At 41.3% G+C, this 18376-nt stretch overlaps 1 protein-coding gene across 2 annotated transcripts in view; it reads left to right on the top strand.

Moving 5' to 3' along the window:
• Positions 1-245: 245 nt before the first annotated feature.
• Positions 246-18376, top strand: part of LOC132282487 (transcription initiation factor TFIID subunit 5) — a 47006-nt gene continuing 28875 nt past the window's right edge. The window contains exons 1-2 of one of the 2 annotated variants that reach the window (XM_059784190.1): positions 246-508; positions 4215-4296. In XM_059784190.1, coding sequence (XP_059640173.1) covers positions 336-508; positions 4215-4296 — 255 coding nt within the window. In that variant the 5' untranslated portion in view covers positions 246-335. The remainder of the gene's footprint in view (positions 509-4214; positions 4297-18376) is intronic. The other variant, XM_059784191.1, reaches the window with a different exon arrangement.

An 18376-nucleotide genomic window follows, 5' to 3' on the forward strand; every position in this document is an offset into this window, starting at 1 on the left:
TTACTAAACATACTTTAGATTATTATTCATAAATATTGTACAATAAAACACTAGTCTTATTTGGGGGAAACAAAACGCAAAAACAAAAAACGTTCCAAACATGCCCATTAAGGTCGGTCCAAATTCTAGATCTGGATTGGGCCATCCAAAATTTAATAATAGCTCTTTATAAGAATTTTATTGGACTGCGCGTTAGGCCCAACTCTTAGCAGCGAGACCTGATAAAAGCTCCCAACATCTGACTTGACCCTTCTTGATTGGAGTTTCAGAGAGAGGAAAAAAAAAAAAAAACACAGTAACACAGAGAAAGGAGAGATTGGTTGTGGCGAAGAAAAATGGACGAAGAAGAGATTGAGAAAGCGGTAATTGCGTATCTGAAGAAGAAGGGTTTCAAGCAAACAGAGCTCGCTTTCCAAGAAGAACAGCAACACACCAAGAACTCTTCTTCCAACTCCGCCAATTCCCAGACCGACCCCGACATTGCCAAACACATCCTCTCAGTTACCGAGTATGTTTTAACCAACTCACCACTCTCTTTATCTATATATATATTTGTATATGTATCTGTTAGCTACCTCTACGTGTGAAATAGTTCAATTACCAACACAATCTGCAATTACTTTTGTTAAATTTTTTATTGCTCATTTCAGGAACTTGTTAAATTTTTTTTTGGCTCATTTCAGGAACTTCTGAGTGTTGTGAAATTTAATGGCTTCTTAGAAAAAATTAAAACTAGGAAATTCTTGGGATTTGATCATATAGCTAAAGGAACTTCTATATGCATTCTCGTGTAATGAGCTTTATGTGGCATTACGGTTGTTAGTGGGTGTTGTATCTAGGTAAGTCCTTCTATGGGTTGTCACTAACTTAAGGGAACACAAAAGGAACCCCAATCTTGTATAAATTCTTGAAATATTTGTTGATATTTTATAGAACTAAAATGGTGGAGTCCTGACCAAGGGCGAATCCAGGAATTATTAATGGGGGGCTAATATTAAATAAGGGGGATTTGGGGATCGAAAGATTAAAGAGTTGAAATTTTTTAGAGGAAATAGGGTTAGACTTTAGAGGGAGAGAAGGAGTGAGCTCTCTGATTTGTGCAAGATTAGGAATTTAGGAGTTCTATGTGCTATGCCTTAGTGATTGTTTAGGGCTTGTTTGGCTTGGACTTATTTGGTTGGGCCTTTGTTTTAAAATTGTGGTTTAGATATTGGGCTTGTTTGGATGGGTTAAAATTAGGGGGCTAATACCACTAGTAATTTTTATTTTTTAAAACATTGGGCTAAATATACCTATACTAAAAAAAAAAAATTTTTTTTGGGGGGGCTCAAGCCCACCCAAGCCCCCCCTTGGATCCGCCACTGGTCCTGACTTGTTTGCAAATTGGGGTTTTTGGATATTTGGAAGCTAATTCATTTTTTTTTTTTTTTTTTGTTAAGTACTTAGGTTTATTTTGTATTTTTTCATGTTCAAGTTCCAGCATTGATATGTTTTCTAATTGACCTGTTGAAAAAACTGATCATTTGGTTGAGCTATCTCCTCAGCCTCCCAAAGAAGAGGTTAAGGGTCATTCATGTCCCCTTGGGGAGAAAATAGTGTGTAGTGTCTTGCATATCCAAAAAAGGGGGGGAAAAAAAAAGAAAGTAAAGAAAGAGAGAGAGAGAGAGAAAAAAAGAAGCTGTTGGACTACCCTTTTTGCTCATGAATCGTCTTGGGGTGCATTCTCCTTTTAAGTTCTAAGTTGTTTTTTATTGACAAATACTAGACTGTTGGTTGACTCAACTCATAGTAGTTATTTTTATTCACAAGATCTTCATTTTGTTAACTTGTGTTATGGGATTTGTTATCGAGTGAACTGCTATTGTAAGTGGATAAAAATGTCTAGAGCTTAATTATTTACTTGTAAGTTGTCAGATATCTTTCTTCTTTTCTTTTCTTTCCTTTCTGTTTTTCCTTCTTTGATAAGGTAAGATGTCTCATTTGTACCACGAAGTTCAATTTTTGGTGTTATAGTAGGTACTGGTAGGATTTTGAGATGTGAGTTGGCAAGCGCTACATAAAACTTGGTTGTAGTTGAACAAAACTTTGACCCTCCTTACCCTATAATGAAGATCATTTCTCAAAATTGGAATTTCCCAATGAAATCCAAACAGAGTAAACAGAAAGTCCTACAGGCATTTAGTCACTGCACAGTGCAACATCAAATAACTCATGTTATTTCATCCTACTTATGCATGTAACACCAGTTAGCTGTTATTGAATTTTCTTCAATAGGTTATCTAGAGTTCTCTGCTGACCTCCTTCTTGAAGAACTTAATAGATGGCATCCTTAAAATTTCCTGTCCCTGATCTCACCCATCAACCACCACAAAGCATCATCCTCTTCATTACCGATGACTAGATTACGTAAAAACATAAAAGCCCAAATCTCATTCCGTTCCAAAATCCTGCTCGGACCTATGGAAGACAACATTCCACACCATCCCACTCCATCCTTCTCTCATATAGTCTAAAGTAGTCCAGTGAGAATTTCACTGTAGCCTGGTCCAGAAATTTGAGATTTTTATGGCATTCATCGCACCAAAGATTGTGTCAAGATCTAACACGTAAACCATTTCCACCACAGACCTGATATTCTTCGAGAATTAACCCTGACCTCTTCGGAGAATCTTGCATAAAGGGATAGTCCTACTTCATACTAGCGCAGGACCTCCTTAGTATGCCAACACCCTTTTGGAACAGGGGTATTATATAGTTTTCCAATGAAACCAAAATGACATTTGGACCCCCAATTCTCTCCCACAAGAAATCCATTAGAAGCTTTTAAACCTTTTCACCAGAGTTGGGGATCGGGAAGAGTGACATGAAGTATCTAGGCAAGGTCGATAGTGTGACTTTGATGAGTGTAAGCCTCTTGCTTATGGGTAAAAATTGCCTTTTCCATCCTGCAAGCCTCTTCTTGAATCAATTTATTATAGTATCTGATATTGTGGTTGCCTTGAAGAAAGAGCCAAAGGAAGCTCCAAATAGGGTGCTCTAAATGTTCTCAATACTTTCTACTTCCTATTATACTCCCTAAATTTCCTGCCTTTGTACCCCCTCCACCTCACCTTGTGAAACTGCTCACTCTTGCTCAAATTGATGTTCAAACTCAACATGTTTCTCCTTCCTTTGTGCTGCCAAGTGGACCGTTTAACTAATTAAATCTGGAATCCTTTGAGCAAAGCACCTTCCAGTGCCCTTCCTATCATATGACTGAAGGTCTCCATCACCGAAATGAATAAAAAGGCAAGTGTGGGTCTCCTTGCTTGGTCCTCTAGAAATCCTGAAGAAGCCTGCTGGAGTTCTGTCGATGAGAACATGAAATTAGACTGTGGAAATAAAGAATTCCATTGACTGCCCCCACTTAATCTAAAGACATCCAATCAATGATACATATAAAAAAAATCACATTTCACATGATCACAAGCTTTCTCATTGTCCAATTTGGACGCGTCTCAAGCTCATTGCTCCTCAACCATAAATCAAAGCACTCGTTCGCTACTAGCACCACATTAAGAATTTGGCAATCCCTCATGAACTTTCTGATATTCCGAGATTATTGCTCCCATCACTTCTCCGAGACACTAAGTCACCGCCTTTTCTATCAACTTATACACGCGCCTTTTTAAGCTAATAGGTCAAAAGTCCTCAGGTAAACTGTTGCCCTTTCCTAGGAACCAACAGAACAAAGGTTGAAATGATACCTCTCTCAAATTATCCATGCTCATGGAAGTAGTTAATGTGGCCAAAACATCCAGACTTATCACTTCCCATTTCTACTGAAAAAATGTCATAATCATACCTTACGAGCTGGAGCCTTAATTACAATTTTTCAAGGCCTCCAAACTTTCCTCTATAAGTGTGTGTGTTTTGTTTTTATTTTTATTTTATTTTTTAGTTTTTACAATTGGTGATATTGAAATATAGTAAATTTGTATGTAAGGAGGACACTGATACTATTGTCCTCATTTGAAAAGGATAAATTGTGACTGATCTCAAAATTTCACGTCTGACATGTATTGCTATTTCCAGCACTGTGAAAAATGCTAAAATGTGAGTGTTCTCATTCCATGGAATGCCATGTAGCCATGTACTTCTTTCTTGGTTATAAATACATGTCCCTTTTATAGAGTGTATTTCTGTAATTTTTAATGAGTGTTCATGCTATTCAGACCAGAAAATATTCCTGCACAATATCAAGAGGGATATAGCAAGCTAAGGTCATGGACTTATAGCTCACTGGATTTGTACAAGGTAACTTGTTATGAGTTGCATTTTTTCTGAAATTGCTTAGTTTTTTTGGTGTTTTATGCATTTATGCTAAAATATCCATAGTCACTTCTTGAATTGGACTTGCATCACCTTCCTTATATGTATGAATGAGAACAAGTGGGTTTTGGATGCGACACCCCTATCCTGAATTCTTCTTGTGAAAGACAATCACTTCCAAACCCAATCTGGGTTGGGATGGGGAAGGACGGGAATGGCAGGCTTAGCTCCATTAGGGCTAAAGAGAAGATAGGGGATGAATGGAAGGCAGCAACAAAAGAACTGAACATTTGGTACATGATTCACCGAGACCTTGGTTCGTTGAAAAAATTGAAATGGAACTTAATAAATCTCCCAAAGAAGTTAAGAGTATATAAAAGTAAAAGTAAGCATGAATTCAAGAGGTTGCATTCTAGGATCTAAGAAATGTAAAAATACTAATCCATGGTATTTCTTTTTATGGATGTACAGAGCAATTTAAAAAGGGCATAATGAAACTTACGTTCTCTCTAAATATGCATATAGGATTTTCTTTACAGTGGCGAATGAATTTGTGGTCTGAGAGTGAGTTGGTGGTAGAGATGCGGTAGGAGTCTTCTACTCCGACCAGTCACCGGAGTCATAAACTCCAGTGAAATCCTCTGCTACTTTTTTCTGGTCTCTTTTGATTTCGTGGTTTGGGGTTTGTCTTAGCATGCATTCTTTCGTGGAGGTTGCTCGTTTGCCTCGCCTTTTTCAGTCTGCAAGATCTTCTTCTACATATAGAGGGACTCCATTTTTTCTGGATGATGATTCGGTTAGAAGGAGAGAAGATGATCTTCGTTCGTGTTTGGTGGGTGAATTCGATAAGGAGGTGGGTGATAGGGCTCAGATCGCTGCTTGGGCGACGCATGCTTGGAAGGTCGCTTCGGGTGTGATGGTGTCGCCTCTGCCGGACTTTTTGATTCTCTTTCGTCTTCCTTCTTCGGCGGAGGCAGCTAGGGTTCTCAAGGAGGGGCGACGGGATTGGGGAAGGGCCATTCTTTGAGTGGATGCTTGGAATTTCAGAGTGGGCTACTCCGGAGTGCTGAAGGTGAAGGGGTTGAAAAGAGTCACGCTATACGGACTCCTTCTCCACCTTTGGAAGCATTCTCTGTTTGTGACAGTTGGGGATCTCTGTGGTGGCTTTATTTGGGTGGAAGCCAGTGAATCCTTTGATGCGGAAAAGGTTCGCATCACAGTCTCGGCCGGCCGTGTTTGCCCTCTGTTCGTCTTCATCCATGATGATAAGTTCTGTTATAAAGTGGCTATTTGGGAGGAGAAGCATCCTGTGCTTGTCCCGACGACGGATGGTTTGGAAGGTGGAGATGGATCGCACCTGTTAAAGGAGGCTGATTGGTTGAGATGGGAGGCGTTGGGGAAGAAGGGGATGTACAAGTTCTAGAAATGGAAGGAGTGGCGAGATTTGCTTTGGGATAGGAATACGGAATGCTTCAGAAGGATTTTCTCTCAGAAAAGGAGAGATGGTGTTTCATCCTCACCGGAGTTGTGTCGTCTTGCAGGCAATAGGACGTTCCCAAGGTTCGGTGAGTTCAGAGGCCATGGACTTTTGCCGGCCGTCCAGTTTGCTGATCGGAGAAGATACCAACGTGGATTTCATGTGCCTGCAACGCGTGGGTGGGGAAGGGATGGACCTAGGACACGTGGTTGGTGTCCAAGGTTCGGCCGTTGGAAGTGGGATACAGCTGTATCCACTTCTTTTTCAAAAAAATGGTTGTCAAGGCTAAGCAGGCTTCTTGTGCTGATGGGCTTGTGGGTGGGCTGGTGTTAGGGCTTAATTCTTCTTGTGTTGCTGACCCTGTTTCGATTGGGCCTCGTGTGATAGCCCAGAGGCCCGAGAAGGGCTGTTCCTTGGGTATTTCTTCAAGCCTGCAAAGCGGTAAGTTGGGTGGATCGGATTGCGGTTCGGCGGGTGGGCCGGATGTTGTTTCTGTTTGCTCTGGGTTGCAAGTTAAGAACTGGTTCGACGCTCTTTCTTCTTTAGTGGTTTGCCCAGATCAACAGCCCTCTACGTCTCTTTCGGGGGCATTAGACATGGTGGAAGAGCTGCTCTCCCTGTTCAGGGGCACCGGTTGAGGTCTAAAAAGAAGGTTGTTCTCCCAGTTTTGCGTAAGAAATGGTCTCGTAAAGAAAAGTAGAAATGGGTGATGTCTAAGCAACCGGATTTATCTCCGGGTAAGTCTTTCTCTCGGTCTAGTTTGGCCCCTTTGCTTTCTTCTTCGTTCTCTTCCCCTTCTGTTGGGGTGTCGGGGTTGGAGAAGGGAGGGTTGCCCTCCTTCTCTAAAAGGCTTTCTCCGGATTTAGAGGCGGTTTCAATGGTGAAAGAGGATGTCTGGCATGGGGATGGACAGGCTGCAAGTTGTCTCGGTTTCCTCATTTGACCCGTGAGGGAGTCACGGTTTGTGTTGGGCGGGATTTACAGTTCTTTTTTGACAATGCCTCTGCTGCCCCTTTGATCAATGACTTGCAGGCTCACTTAGCTTCGAGGAATTTTCAGAGTGAGTCTAGGGGCTGTTTGTCGGATGAGGAGTTCGGGACTCCGTTGGCTGGTAGCTCCCCTTCCACTTCTGTCCATGAGGATTGGGAGGGTGATGCTTGTTCTTCGGTGGCTGGGGAGTTGGGTTTGGTGCAGTGGGATGGTTTGGAGCAGGAGGCTGTTTTGTGTGCTCCTTTGGCTTTTGTTCGACCGGAAGGGGAATGTGTGGAGGGTCCTTTTTTTGAGGGAAGAGAAGGTGTGGAGGAGGAGTGGTTGCGAGAGAAAGGTGGAGAGGTGGGTTCTCTTTTGGGGGTGTCTTTTGAGGGCAAGATGGAGAAGGCGATGAGTATGTTTCATGATGTCCTTCTTTCACAACAGAAGGAAAGTATGGGTTGCAGGGGTGGGGTTCAGAATGGGATGGATGATCGTAATGTGAGATGCCACACTGAGTTGGTGACTTATGAAAGAAGGAATAGGGGCCCCAGGGTGAGGGATGGTGGGAGGAGGGGAGGGACGGATTTAGCTACTGTTTCCCTATGAAGCTAAAAATTTGTCTTGGAATGTCCAGGGCCTTAATGACCCGGTGCGAAGTAAAGTGATCAAGTCTGTGATTCGAAAAGGGGGAGGTCATGTGGTGTGTCTTCAGGAATCTAAGATTGCTTCGATGACGGATTGGATTGTGAGATGCCTTTGGGGTGGTAGATTTGTGAAGTGGTGCGTTTTGGATGCTTCTGGCACCTCGGGTGGTATCCTTGTTATGTGGGACAGCAGATGGGTGTCGTTGGTGGACTCTCGGCTTGGGAGGTATTCTATTTCTTGTGTGTTCGAGCTCATTGAGAATGGTTTGCATTGGGTCTTCACAGGAGTTTACGGGCCTTTAGAGGATTCGTTGCTTACTCTTCTTTGGGAGGAGCTGGGGGATGTCCGAAGACGATGGTTGTTACCTTGGTGTATTGGTCGTGACTTTAATGTTGGTCGTTCTCCTTTTGAGAGATCGACGGGGGGTCGATGGACGACTGACGTGGAGGCCTTTCCGGAGTTTATTGATGCTTTGGAGGGAGGTCCTTTTACGTGGTCTAGTGGTCGTTCTCCTTCTACCCTGTCTCGGTTTGATAGATTCCTTTTGTCAGGTGACTGGGAGGAGATGTTCTCTGATGCTACTCAGGCTACTTTGGCTCGCCCTATTTTGGACCATGTCCCGTTGATGCTGGACTGTGGTGGGTTGTGTAGACGTAGATCTCCTTTCAGGTTCGAGAATATGTGGCTTCGTGCTGAAGGTTTTCGGGATAGGGTTCGAGGCTGGTGGGATGGGTTTGGAGTGGTTGGCACCCCTAGTCATATGCTTGCAGGGAGATTGCGTCTTCTCAAGGAAAGCATTAAGATGTGGAATAAAGAGGTGTTCGAGAATCTTGTTTGGAGGAAGAATCGGGTCTTTTCTGAGATTGCTGATATTGACAGGATGGAGGGTCAAGAGGTTTTGGGGGACGATTTGAAGGAAAGGAGGGCGAAGTGTTAGGCGGAGTTTGCTGAGATTGTTATCATGGAGGAGATTTCGTGGAGACAAAAATCTCGAGCCTTGTGGCTTAAGGAGGGCGACAGAAACACGAAGTTTTTCCATAGATTGGCCAATGCCCATCGAAGAGGTAATCATATTGGGAGGATTCGGGTGCATGGGTTGACTCTGGTTAAGGAGGAGGATGCGTGCAAAGGTATTGTTGAGTACTATGCGGAGTTGTTCACAGAGGTTGCTACGTGGAGACCTCCGCTTGAGGGGCTTCAGTTTGACACCATTTCTTGTGAGTAGTGTGCGGGCTTGGAAGAGCCTTTTTCTGAAGAGGAAGTCTTGTCTGCTTTGAAGAGCTGTAACGGGGATAAAGCCCCAGGTCTTATGGGTTTACCATGTGTTTCCTTTTGGAGTGCTGGGAGGTGGTTAAAGGGGAGGTGATGGGCACTTTTCAAGCTTTCCATGCCCAGGGGTCTTTTGAGAAGAGCTTGAATGCCACCTTTGTTGCTCTCATCCCTAGGAGGGAGAGGGGGGGGGGGGGGGGGAGCAGGCTTTGGATGTTCGGGATTTTAGTAGGGTGCATTTACAAGTTGATTGCCAAAGTCCTTGCTCTTCGTTTGAGGAAAGTGATGGATGGTGTGATTTCTAATTCTCAGAATGCCTTTGTGGTAGGCCGTCAGATTCTTGACTCAGTTCTTATTGCCAGTGAGTGTGTGGACTCCAGATTGAGTAGTGGGGTTCCAGGTGTTCTGTGTAAGCTGGATATTGAGAAGGCGTATGACCATGTGAGTTGGAGTTTCCTTCTCTACCTAATGGAGAGGATGGGGTTTGGAGTAAGATGGAGTAAATAGATTCATTTTTGTATCTCCAGTGCTCGGTTCTCAATTCTTGTGAATGGAGCTCCGACCGGTTTTTTCTCCAGTTCAAGGGGCTTGAGGCAGGGTGACCCACTTTCCCCATTCTTGTTCCTCTTTGTGATGGAGGCTCTTAGTAGGTTGATGAGGAGGGCTGTTGAGTTGGGCTTTTTGAGAGGGTTCTGGGTGGGAAGAGATGCTACTAGCTAGTTAGAGATCTCTCACTTGATGTTTGCTAATGATACGCTCGTGTTGTGTGATGCGGAGGAGTCCCAGCTCAGGTATTTGAGATGTGTCTTGATCTGGTTCCAAGTTGTTTCCGACCTGAAGGTGAATGTTGGCAAGAGTCTTTTGGTGCCAGTTGGGGAGGTTCCTGAGATCGGCTTGTTTGCTAGTATTCTTGGTTGTCGCACTCGCTCTTTTCCGATCTCTTATTTAGGTTTGCCTCTGGGAGCTCCTTCGAGGTGTGTGGGAGTTTGGGATTCAGTTGTGGATAGATTTGAGAGGAGGCTTGCGGGCTGGAAGAAGCAGTATCTTTTCAAGGGGGGGCGGGTCACTCTAATTAAGAGTACCCTCTCTTGCCTTCCTACTTATTTTATTTCGCTTTTCCAGATTCCCGTCTCTGTGGCTGAGAGAATTGAGCGCTTGCAGCATAATTTTCTGTGGGGGGCAGAGTGGAGGAGTTTAAGTTTCATTTGGTTCGGTGGGAGCATGTTTGCAGGCCTATTCGTAATGGTGGGTTGGGGTTTCGTAGATTGGTGCCTTTCAATAAAGCTCTCCTTGGAAAATGGTTGTGGAGGTTTGGAGTGGAAAGGCATTGGCTTTGGAGGAGGGTTGTTGCTAGTAGGTTTGGGGAGAGCAGATGAGGGTGGTGCTCTCTTGAGGTGCGTGGTCTGAGGGGTGTGGGGGTCTGGAAGTGCATTCGGAAGGGTTGGTATGATTTCTCCTTGAATGTCCGTTTTAGATTCAAGGATGGCGGGAGGATCAGTTTCTGGGAGGATGTTTGGTGTGGAGATATTTCTCTTGCTCTCTCTTTTCCATGGCTGTTTAGGATTGCTTCGAATAGGCAGGCCATGGTAGTTGACTGTTATCATCTTTATAGCGGGAGACTGGTGTGGGATGTTCGGTTCAGGCGTCTCTTTCAGGATTGGGAGGTTGAGGATGCCATTCGTCTGTTGGAGTAGTTGTATCGGTAGGGAGTCATGGTTGGTGAGTCTGATGGTTGGATTTGGGCTCCTAGTGCTCAGGGTCGTTTTGATGTGCTGTCCTTCTTCAGGTGTCTTTCTGTGGAGCCTGGAGGACCCTTCCGTGGAAGTCTGTTTGGTGTTCTAAGGCTCCTCTCAAAGTGGCCTTCTTTACTTGGACTTCTGTGTTGGGCAAAATTTTAACTCAGGATAATTTGAGAAGGAAAAATCAGGTGGTGGTCAATCGGTGCTACATGTGTCTTAGGGACGAGGAGACGGTGGACCATCTTCTTTTGCATTGCCTCATGGCCAAGGATTGTTGGGATTTGATGCTTGGCTTGTTTGGGTTCCAATGGGTCATGCTTCACTCTGACAGAGAGTTGGTCGAGGCTTGGAGAGGGTGTTTTGTGGGGGGCCATGTTCGTGATGATTGGAGGGCTACTCCTCTTTGTGTGTGGTGGTGTATTTGGCTTGAGAGGAATAGGAGATATTTTGAGGGGAAGGAGAGGCCTATTTCTTTTCTTAAGTTCTCTATTGTTTCCACTCCTTTTTGTTGGGTCTCAGGTAGAGATTATAGATCTTTAGATGAAATAGTTGATTTTTTTGGCCTCTTTAAAAGTGTAATGGCTGTTTTGGCCTGTTTTTGTTCCCTTGGGATGCGCTCCCCTTTTGAGCGCTTTTTATAAATTTCTTACTATAAAAAAAAAAAAATTTTAAAAAGAGCATAACATTAGTGCAGGCACATTTCAGGCATGCCAAACTCATTCATCACTTCCTGGGTAAGACTTTACTAACACTTTAATGTGTGGAGTTGTGGGAATTGGAAGATAGCTAACAAGAAATGCACGGGGGGAGGTGGGTAGGTTATTGAGGATAATGAAAGGTGAGGAGCACACGAGTGGCACATGACAATTCCTATAGTTCTATTAATGTATTGGTGAGCAAATGGATAAAATGTTTAGTTTACGATGTGAAATTTTTTCACTAATTAGCTACCATGTGGTTTGGTCATGCAATTGCGTAAGATTTAGATTTTCAAATATTAGAACCGTTTTATAAATAAGTTAAATAACTCAACCAGCTGATGTTCATTTTAATATGGGTTTTGGATCATTTTGTAGAAGTGTTTGCCCAACATGTTTTAACACATGTTGGCTTTATCATTGTAGCGAGATGTGGTGTTGCAACTTGGTAAAAAGTGTCCGAGTTTTGGTGTCGTTCACTTCTCATGGATAAGGAGATCTATCTCTAAAGATTTTCATCAAACAAAAATAATCTTTCAAGTTAATGAATTTTTATAAATATGTTTGATTTGGATGGCGGAGACAATGTTCATCTTCTACAATATTCATGTTCAGAAGCTAGATAATAGGCGACGACATCTCTTGGTGCCTAATATTCTCTTTCATTTGATCTCTTGCTCTGGAGAAGGAAATCCTGGAATAATCAGGCTTGTGACCTTCCTTTTGTTCCCCGATTCTACATGGAATTACAAAATAATGTTGCAATTGTTAGAGGATTTATTTTAATATTAAGGGTAGTCTTGTCTTTCCCATCTATTTAGTTAGGGCAGTCTTGTCTTTCTCATCTTTTTAGTTAGGGCATATTCTGTGTATATATGCATTGTAATTCAGAGATTATGATTATTCAATAATATAGTATCAGTTTCTTCAAGTTTTCAGCAATCATAACATAAGACACTGTCTTACCATCTTTTGGAGCAGTACATGCACCTGATAGCCAAGGTTGGGTTCGTTTGGGTTTCTCATACTTGTTCCTTACCTGATATTGTACTTCACTATGTGTTGCTGTCAATGTTCCTCTCTTGTATGGTATCATGTGGTAGAATACAATGCAGTCTCTACAAGTGTACCTCCAATAAATACCCCCATCGAGGTAATGATGAACCTCAACCTTTATGTTCTCTCAAATCTATGGTTATTCTCCTAGTAAATTTTATTCAAAATTCAGGATGCGATGTGCAAATCATCTGACAACTTAAGTGAGGATGTGAATATCCCCCAACATGGTAACTGATGGACTAAAACAGTAAATTCGTAAACAATTTAATTTGATTGTAAAGACTAATACAGAGGTAAGAAGTGGCCCCCAAGAGGAAAATACCCAAGGTAGAAAGTGGGTTAGAACAACTATATTAGAATCCTAAGCTACAGTGGTGTGGTGTGGTGGAGGCTTCAGGGCAAAAGGCATAAGCCTTTGATTTTATATAATATTCTATAAGAATAGAAAATATTTATATATATGAACATATTGTTCAACATTTTAAAAGCATACCAAAGTACTTCTCCAAAGAAAAAACTTTAATATTCCATGCTGATTATTATTATTATTAATTTATCACCACATTGATTACTATTTCCGTCCCATAAAAAGTGTCCCTTTTTGGGAACTTAACTTTTTAAGAGTGTAGTTTTTAATTTTTTTTATTATATTGGTAGAGAATGAATTCCAAATATGCCCTTCTATGGTGGGACGACATGCTTTTATGACTTCAAGGCAAGGAGGGTAAATTAGGAATATTAAAAAAATAGTACATTGGATTTTGAATTGGGACAACCAAAAAAGGAAAGGTAGACCATGGTGGTTGACTGTTATCATCTTGATAATGGGAGATTGACATGGGATGTTCAGTTTAGGAGGCACTTTCAGGACTGGGAGATTGAGGAGATTACTCGTTTTTTGGAGGTTCTGTATCGCCAGGTGATCATAGTCGGGGATTCTGATTGTTGGCTTTAGGATCCTAACTCTCAGGGTAGGTTCGAGGTTAGGTCCTTTTTTAGGTGTCTTTCGGTTGGTATTAGAGGCCCTTTCCCCTGGAAGTCTATTTGGCGTTCTAAGGCTCCCCTTAAGGCAGCCTTCTTTGCTTGGACTTCTGTCTAGGGTAAGATTTTAACCCAGGATAATTTAAGGAGGAGGAATTAGGCGGTGGTCAATCGTTGTTATTTGTGCTTGAGTGATGAGGAGACAGTTGATCACCTTCTGTTACATTGCAACATGGCTAGAGACTGTTGGGATTTGATGCTTCGGTTATTTGGGGTCCATTGGGTTATGCCTTGTTCCTCTAGTGGGTTGATTGAGGCTTGGAGAGGTTTCTATGTTGGGGCTCTCATTCAGGATGCTTGGAGGGCTACGCCTCTTTGTATTTGGTGGTGCATTTGGCTCGAGAGAAATCGGAGATATTTCGATGGAAAGGAGAAGCCTATTTCTATGCTTAAGTTCTATATTATTTCCACTCTTTTTTGTTGGGTCTCAGGGAGAGATTATAGATCTCTAGAGGAGATTGTTGTTTTTTTTGGCCTCTTTGAAGGTTTGAGATGCCTTTTGGTCCTTGTGTTTCTTTGGGATCTGCTCCCCTTTTGAGCGTTTTTTATAAAATCTTACTTATCAAAAAAAAAGAAAAAAAAAAAGAAAAAAAAAAAAGGAAAGGTAGACATTTTTGTGGGACGGAGTTGAATACATCAATTGTACAAGGTAGTGAGAAAACAAACATAACATGGCTTTTAATTAAAAATTGGTTAAATATAACAAAACGATGCAGAAATTGAATTATGATTAAAAATGACAAAAAAGAAATCGCTGGTTAGTCTCCTAACACAAGGTGTAGTAATTAGGAACAATGGTGCCCTTTAGTTATACCTTGAATCTTCATGTCAAGGCCTTACCTAATTGTTGATTGCTAGATGCCTTTAAGTACGACTCTTCGTTGAGGTGCTTTAGATTCTAAATGCATCTTTGAAGTTCATCCTAACTCCCCTAGTTTGAAACCAACTTCTTTTCTGGTCTTAGTTTTTCTATTTTCATAATTTATTTGTAGATCTAATTAGACCATATGTTAACCCTTCTCAAACTGTTCTACTGAACATTCTGCAGCCACTTTTGTGAAAGTATTGTGTTTGCTTAGTTACATATAGTGTTTCCAGGAACAATGGATGGTAGTAGTCTAGATAAAACATCACCACGAGCAAGAGTCTCACTCTGTTGAGCACAACTTCTGGTTTTTCCTCCACTTACTTTGTAAGGATCTATGGACAGCCTACAATTGACAAGATGACTATTCTTTTGAAGGTTATGTCCAGTGAGTTCAGGTTAATTTTTATTATTTTAGAGACGTTAAAATAAAAAAACTGCCGAAGCTTTTAAGTGACATTGTGGTTTCTTATATGCACTTTTAATTGTACAAGTCAAAGTTTTGTTCCCAAATATGGATACTGTTATTATAATTTCCTTTCACATTTATTGAGCATACCGATATACCATTCTATGGTCTGATCTGATTTGATGTTGTGAATGGCTAACCTACAACAACAACAACAAACAGAACATTTTTTCAACTACTTGGGGTTGGCTATACGAATCATATTCTTCCATTCTGCGCTAAGGCCATAGCCTTTGTCAAACCACATGTTATCATTTCTTACTAATTATACCCACGTTAACTTTGTTTTTTCCCTTCCCCTAGCATTACTCTCAATATGGACCATGTCACTCTTCCTAATTGGTGCACTTAAAGGTCTTTTGTGCACATGTCCAAACCATCTTAACTGAATTTCTCTCCTTTTTATAAGTAAGATAATCATTAGAAAGCGAACAAAGGGGGAACGCATCCCGCAAAAGCTACCCAAGGAGCAAACAGGGCCCCTAACGTCTCAATATATCCAAAAAATCAACTATCGCCCCCAAAGATTTACAATTCTTCCCAGGAACCCAACAAAAAGAGAGAACTAATGATAGAGAATTTCAGTGCACCAATAGAAATTTCCTCACCATTGAAGGATCTCCTATTCCACTCCCTCCACAAGCACCATCAGGCACACAAGGGTTCCACCCTCCCAAAGTAACGAGCTTGGGAGTCCACTGTACAACTTCTCCAAGCTTCAATCATGCGTCTCAAAGACCAAGGCATAACCCATTACATCCCAAACAAGCTCAAAATCAAGTCCCAGCTATCCCGAGCCATTGGGCAAGTCCCAGCCTCTCTCATTTTATCGCCAATTGGTGCTACTTAAACCATTTTCTAATTCTATTCTTTCTTGTCTTGTCGTACATCCATCTCAACATTTGTGTTTCTGCCACACACTTTATGCATATGGTGTTTTCTAGCTCCCTAACATTCTGTCTCAATGAGTACGACTGCTCTAATTTGTTTAAATAGAACTTCATTTTCAATCCTAACAAGATACGTCGATCATATACTATTTTTTTTGATAAGTATACGTCGATCATATAATGTACTAGATGGACTCCTCCATTTAACCCACATTGCTTTGATTTTATGATTAACATCATCTCCAATTTCTCCTTCAGTATGGATGATTGAGCCTAAATAATGAAAATGTCACTTTTTTTTTTTTTGGCACCTTTTGATCCATCTTCATTCTCCCCTCCACCCCACAGGTCTTGATCCTTAATCTTCACTACATCCTCCTTTGTATTTCTAGATTTACTTAAATTACACTCCATGCATTCAATTTATTTTTACTTTCCTAAAACCTTATAATTTTAGAACTTCCCGCCAAACCTCCAATTTGACATTGACTCCCTTCTCTTGTCTTGTTAATTAAAACAATAAGATTAGCAAAAAATACACCATGGATCTCATCTTGAATGTCTTGTTAGCTCATCCATAACTAAGGCAAAAAGGTTACGGGCTTAATTCTGAGCCTTGATGTAAGCCTAAAGTATGGGATGTTCTTTTCTTGAGGCATTTTCAGGATTGGGAGATTGAGGATGTTATTGGATTTTTGGAACTCTTGTATCGCCAGGAGATCATGGGAGATGTTTCTGACTCTTGGGTGTGGCTTCCCTCTTTTCAGGGTCGCTTTGATGTTAGGTCTCTTTATAGATGTCTTTCGGATACTTTGACCCCCCCTTTCCGTGGAGGGCTATTTGGCGTTCAAATGCTCCTCTCAAAGTGGCGCTTTTTGCATGGACATCTATCTCAAGGAAGGTTTTGATTCAAGATAACCTAAGGAGAAGGAGACAGATTGTGGTTAACTGGTGCTTTATGTGCAAGAATGATGAGGAAACGGTTGATCACCTTCTTTTGCATTGCCCAGTGGCGCAGGATTGTTGGATTTTGATGCTGGTGTTGTTCAGGTATCAGTGGGTTATGCCAAGGTCTTCCAGATGTTTGATGGAGGCTTGGAAAGGTAGTACAGTGGGGGTTTAAGTCCGTGATTTCTAAAGTGTTACACCTTTATGCGTTTGGTGGTGCATTTGGCTTGAGAGAAATAGGGAAATCTTTCGAAGGAAAGGAAAATCCTATTGGGTCTTTGAAGTTCTCCATTATTAGCACCCTCTTTTTTTTTTTTTTTTTGATAAGTAAAAATTTTATAAAAAAAATGCTCAGAAGGGGAGCGGAACCCAAGCAAATACAAAAGACCACAAAGGCCTCAAGCCTTCAAAGAGGCTAAAAAATCAACTACTTCCTCCAAAGAACAATGATCTCTTCCTGAAACCCAACAAAAAAGAGTAGAAATAATCGAGAATTTAAGCACCGAAATCGACAAAGCCTTTCCTTCAAAGAATCTCCTATTCCTTTCAAGCCATAAACACCACCACACACAAAGCGGCGTAGCCCTCCACGCATCTTGACTGAGAGCCCCCATAGGGCAACCTCTCCACGCCTCAATCAACCCTCTAGCAGATCCAGGGATAACCCAAGAAACACCAAATAAGCCAAGCATCAAAACCCAACACTCTCTAGCCAAAGGGCAATGAATAAGAAGGTTATTAGCACCCTTTTTTGTTGGGTTCTAGGGAGAAATTGTAAATCCATAGAGGTGTTTGTTGATCTTTTGGGTTCTTTGAGGGTTTAGAGGCCCTATTTGGTCTTTTGTAGCTTGTGAGGGATGCGTTCCCCTTTTGAACGCTCTTTAATACATTATTTACTTATCAAAAAAAAAGAAGTTTTCCCTACAGTCATTCTAATTCTAGTCACACATCCATCATACATGTCCTTTTTTATGTCAATTTATTCCTTTGACTAATTTCTTTTCTAAAACCCATATTAGATCTCTTGAACCTATCATAGGCTCTCTCTAAATCAATAAAACCCATATGGAGATCTTTTTTTCTTCTTCCTCCTATATCTTTCTATTAGTCTTCTTAAAAAGTAAATAGCCTCCATCATTGACCTCCCCGACCTGAATCCAACAAACTGATATTTTGACAAACCAGTTTCCCGTCTTGGTCATTGTTCAATCATTCTCCTACCATTTTTATAGTATGACTATTTAGTGCCACAATAATTATTACAACTTTGTATGTTCTGTTCATTTTTATATATAGGTATTCAAATACTTTTTGCATCATTGATATGACACTCTCTTAGTTGTTGTTATCGTATTAAACAATTTTGTTAACCAAAACAGGCCATCCTCCCCTAAACACTTCCAAACCTCAATTGGAACATCATCAGGCCTTAAAGCCCATTGTGATTTCATCCTCTTTAATGCATTTTTAACCACACACTCCTTGACCCTACGGAAAAATATGTTATCCCTAAGATTTTTATATTCTTCTAATCCTGAACTTCTTAAATGATTTTTATTTACAATTTGTCAACATAACTTTTCCATCTTTCTTTAATTTCATCATCTTTTACTGAAGCCCTTGAATCTTCGCTCTTGATGCATTTAATATGGCTAAAATCTCTAGTTTTCCTCTCCCTTTGTTTAGCAAGTTTATACATATTCTTCTCCCCATCTTTTGTGCCTAGTTTAGAACAAATCATCATATGTTCTATAGTTTTGTGTTGGATGGACTCTAGTCTTGGGATTTTTTGCAGTGGGGTCCTTTTATCGAAGATTGGTGGTCGATGCTCCTAGGCCTTCTTTTACATGGAAGGTAGTCCGGTGTACTAAGGCACCTTGGCCTTTTTTTGGGTGGACAGTGGTGATGTGGAGGATATTGACGATTGATAATCTGAGGAGGAGGCGTGAGATTATCGTCAATAGGAGTCGGTTAGTCATGTTCACTTGCATTG

This window comes from Cornus florida, unplaced genomic scaffold, assembly GCF_030987335.1.
Source record: "Cornus florida cultivar Cherokee Brave unplaced genomic scaffold, ASM3098733v1 CherokeeBrave_3.0.0_Hap2_Chr11, whole genome shotgun sequence".
NCBI classification, from domain to species: Eukaryota; Viridiplantae; Streptophyta; class Magnoliopsida; order Cornales; family Cornaceae; genus Cornus; species Cornus florida.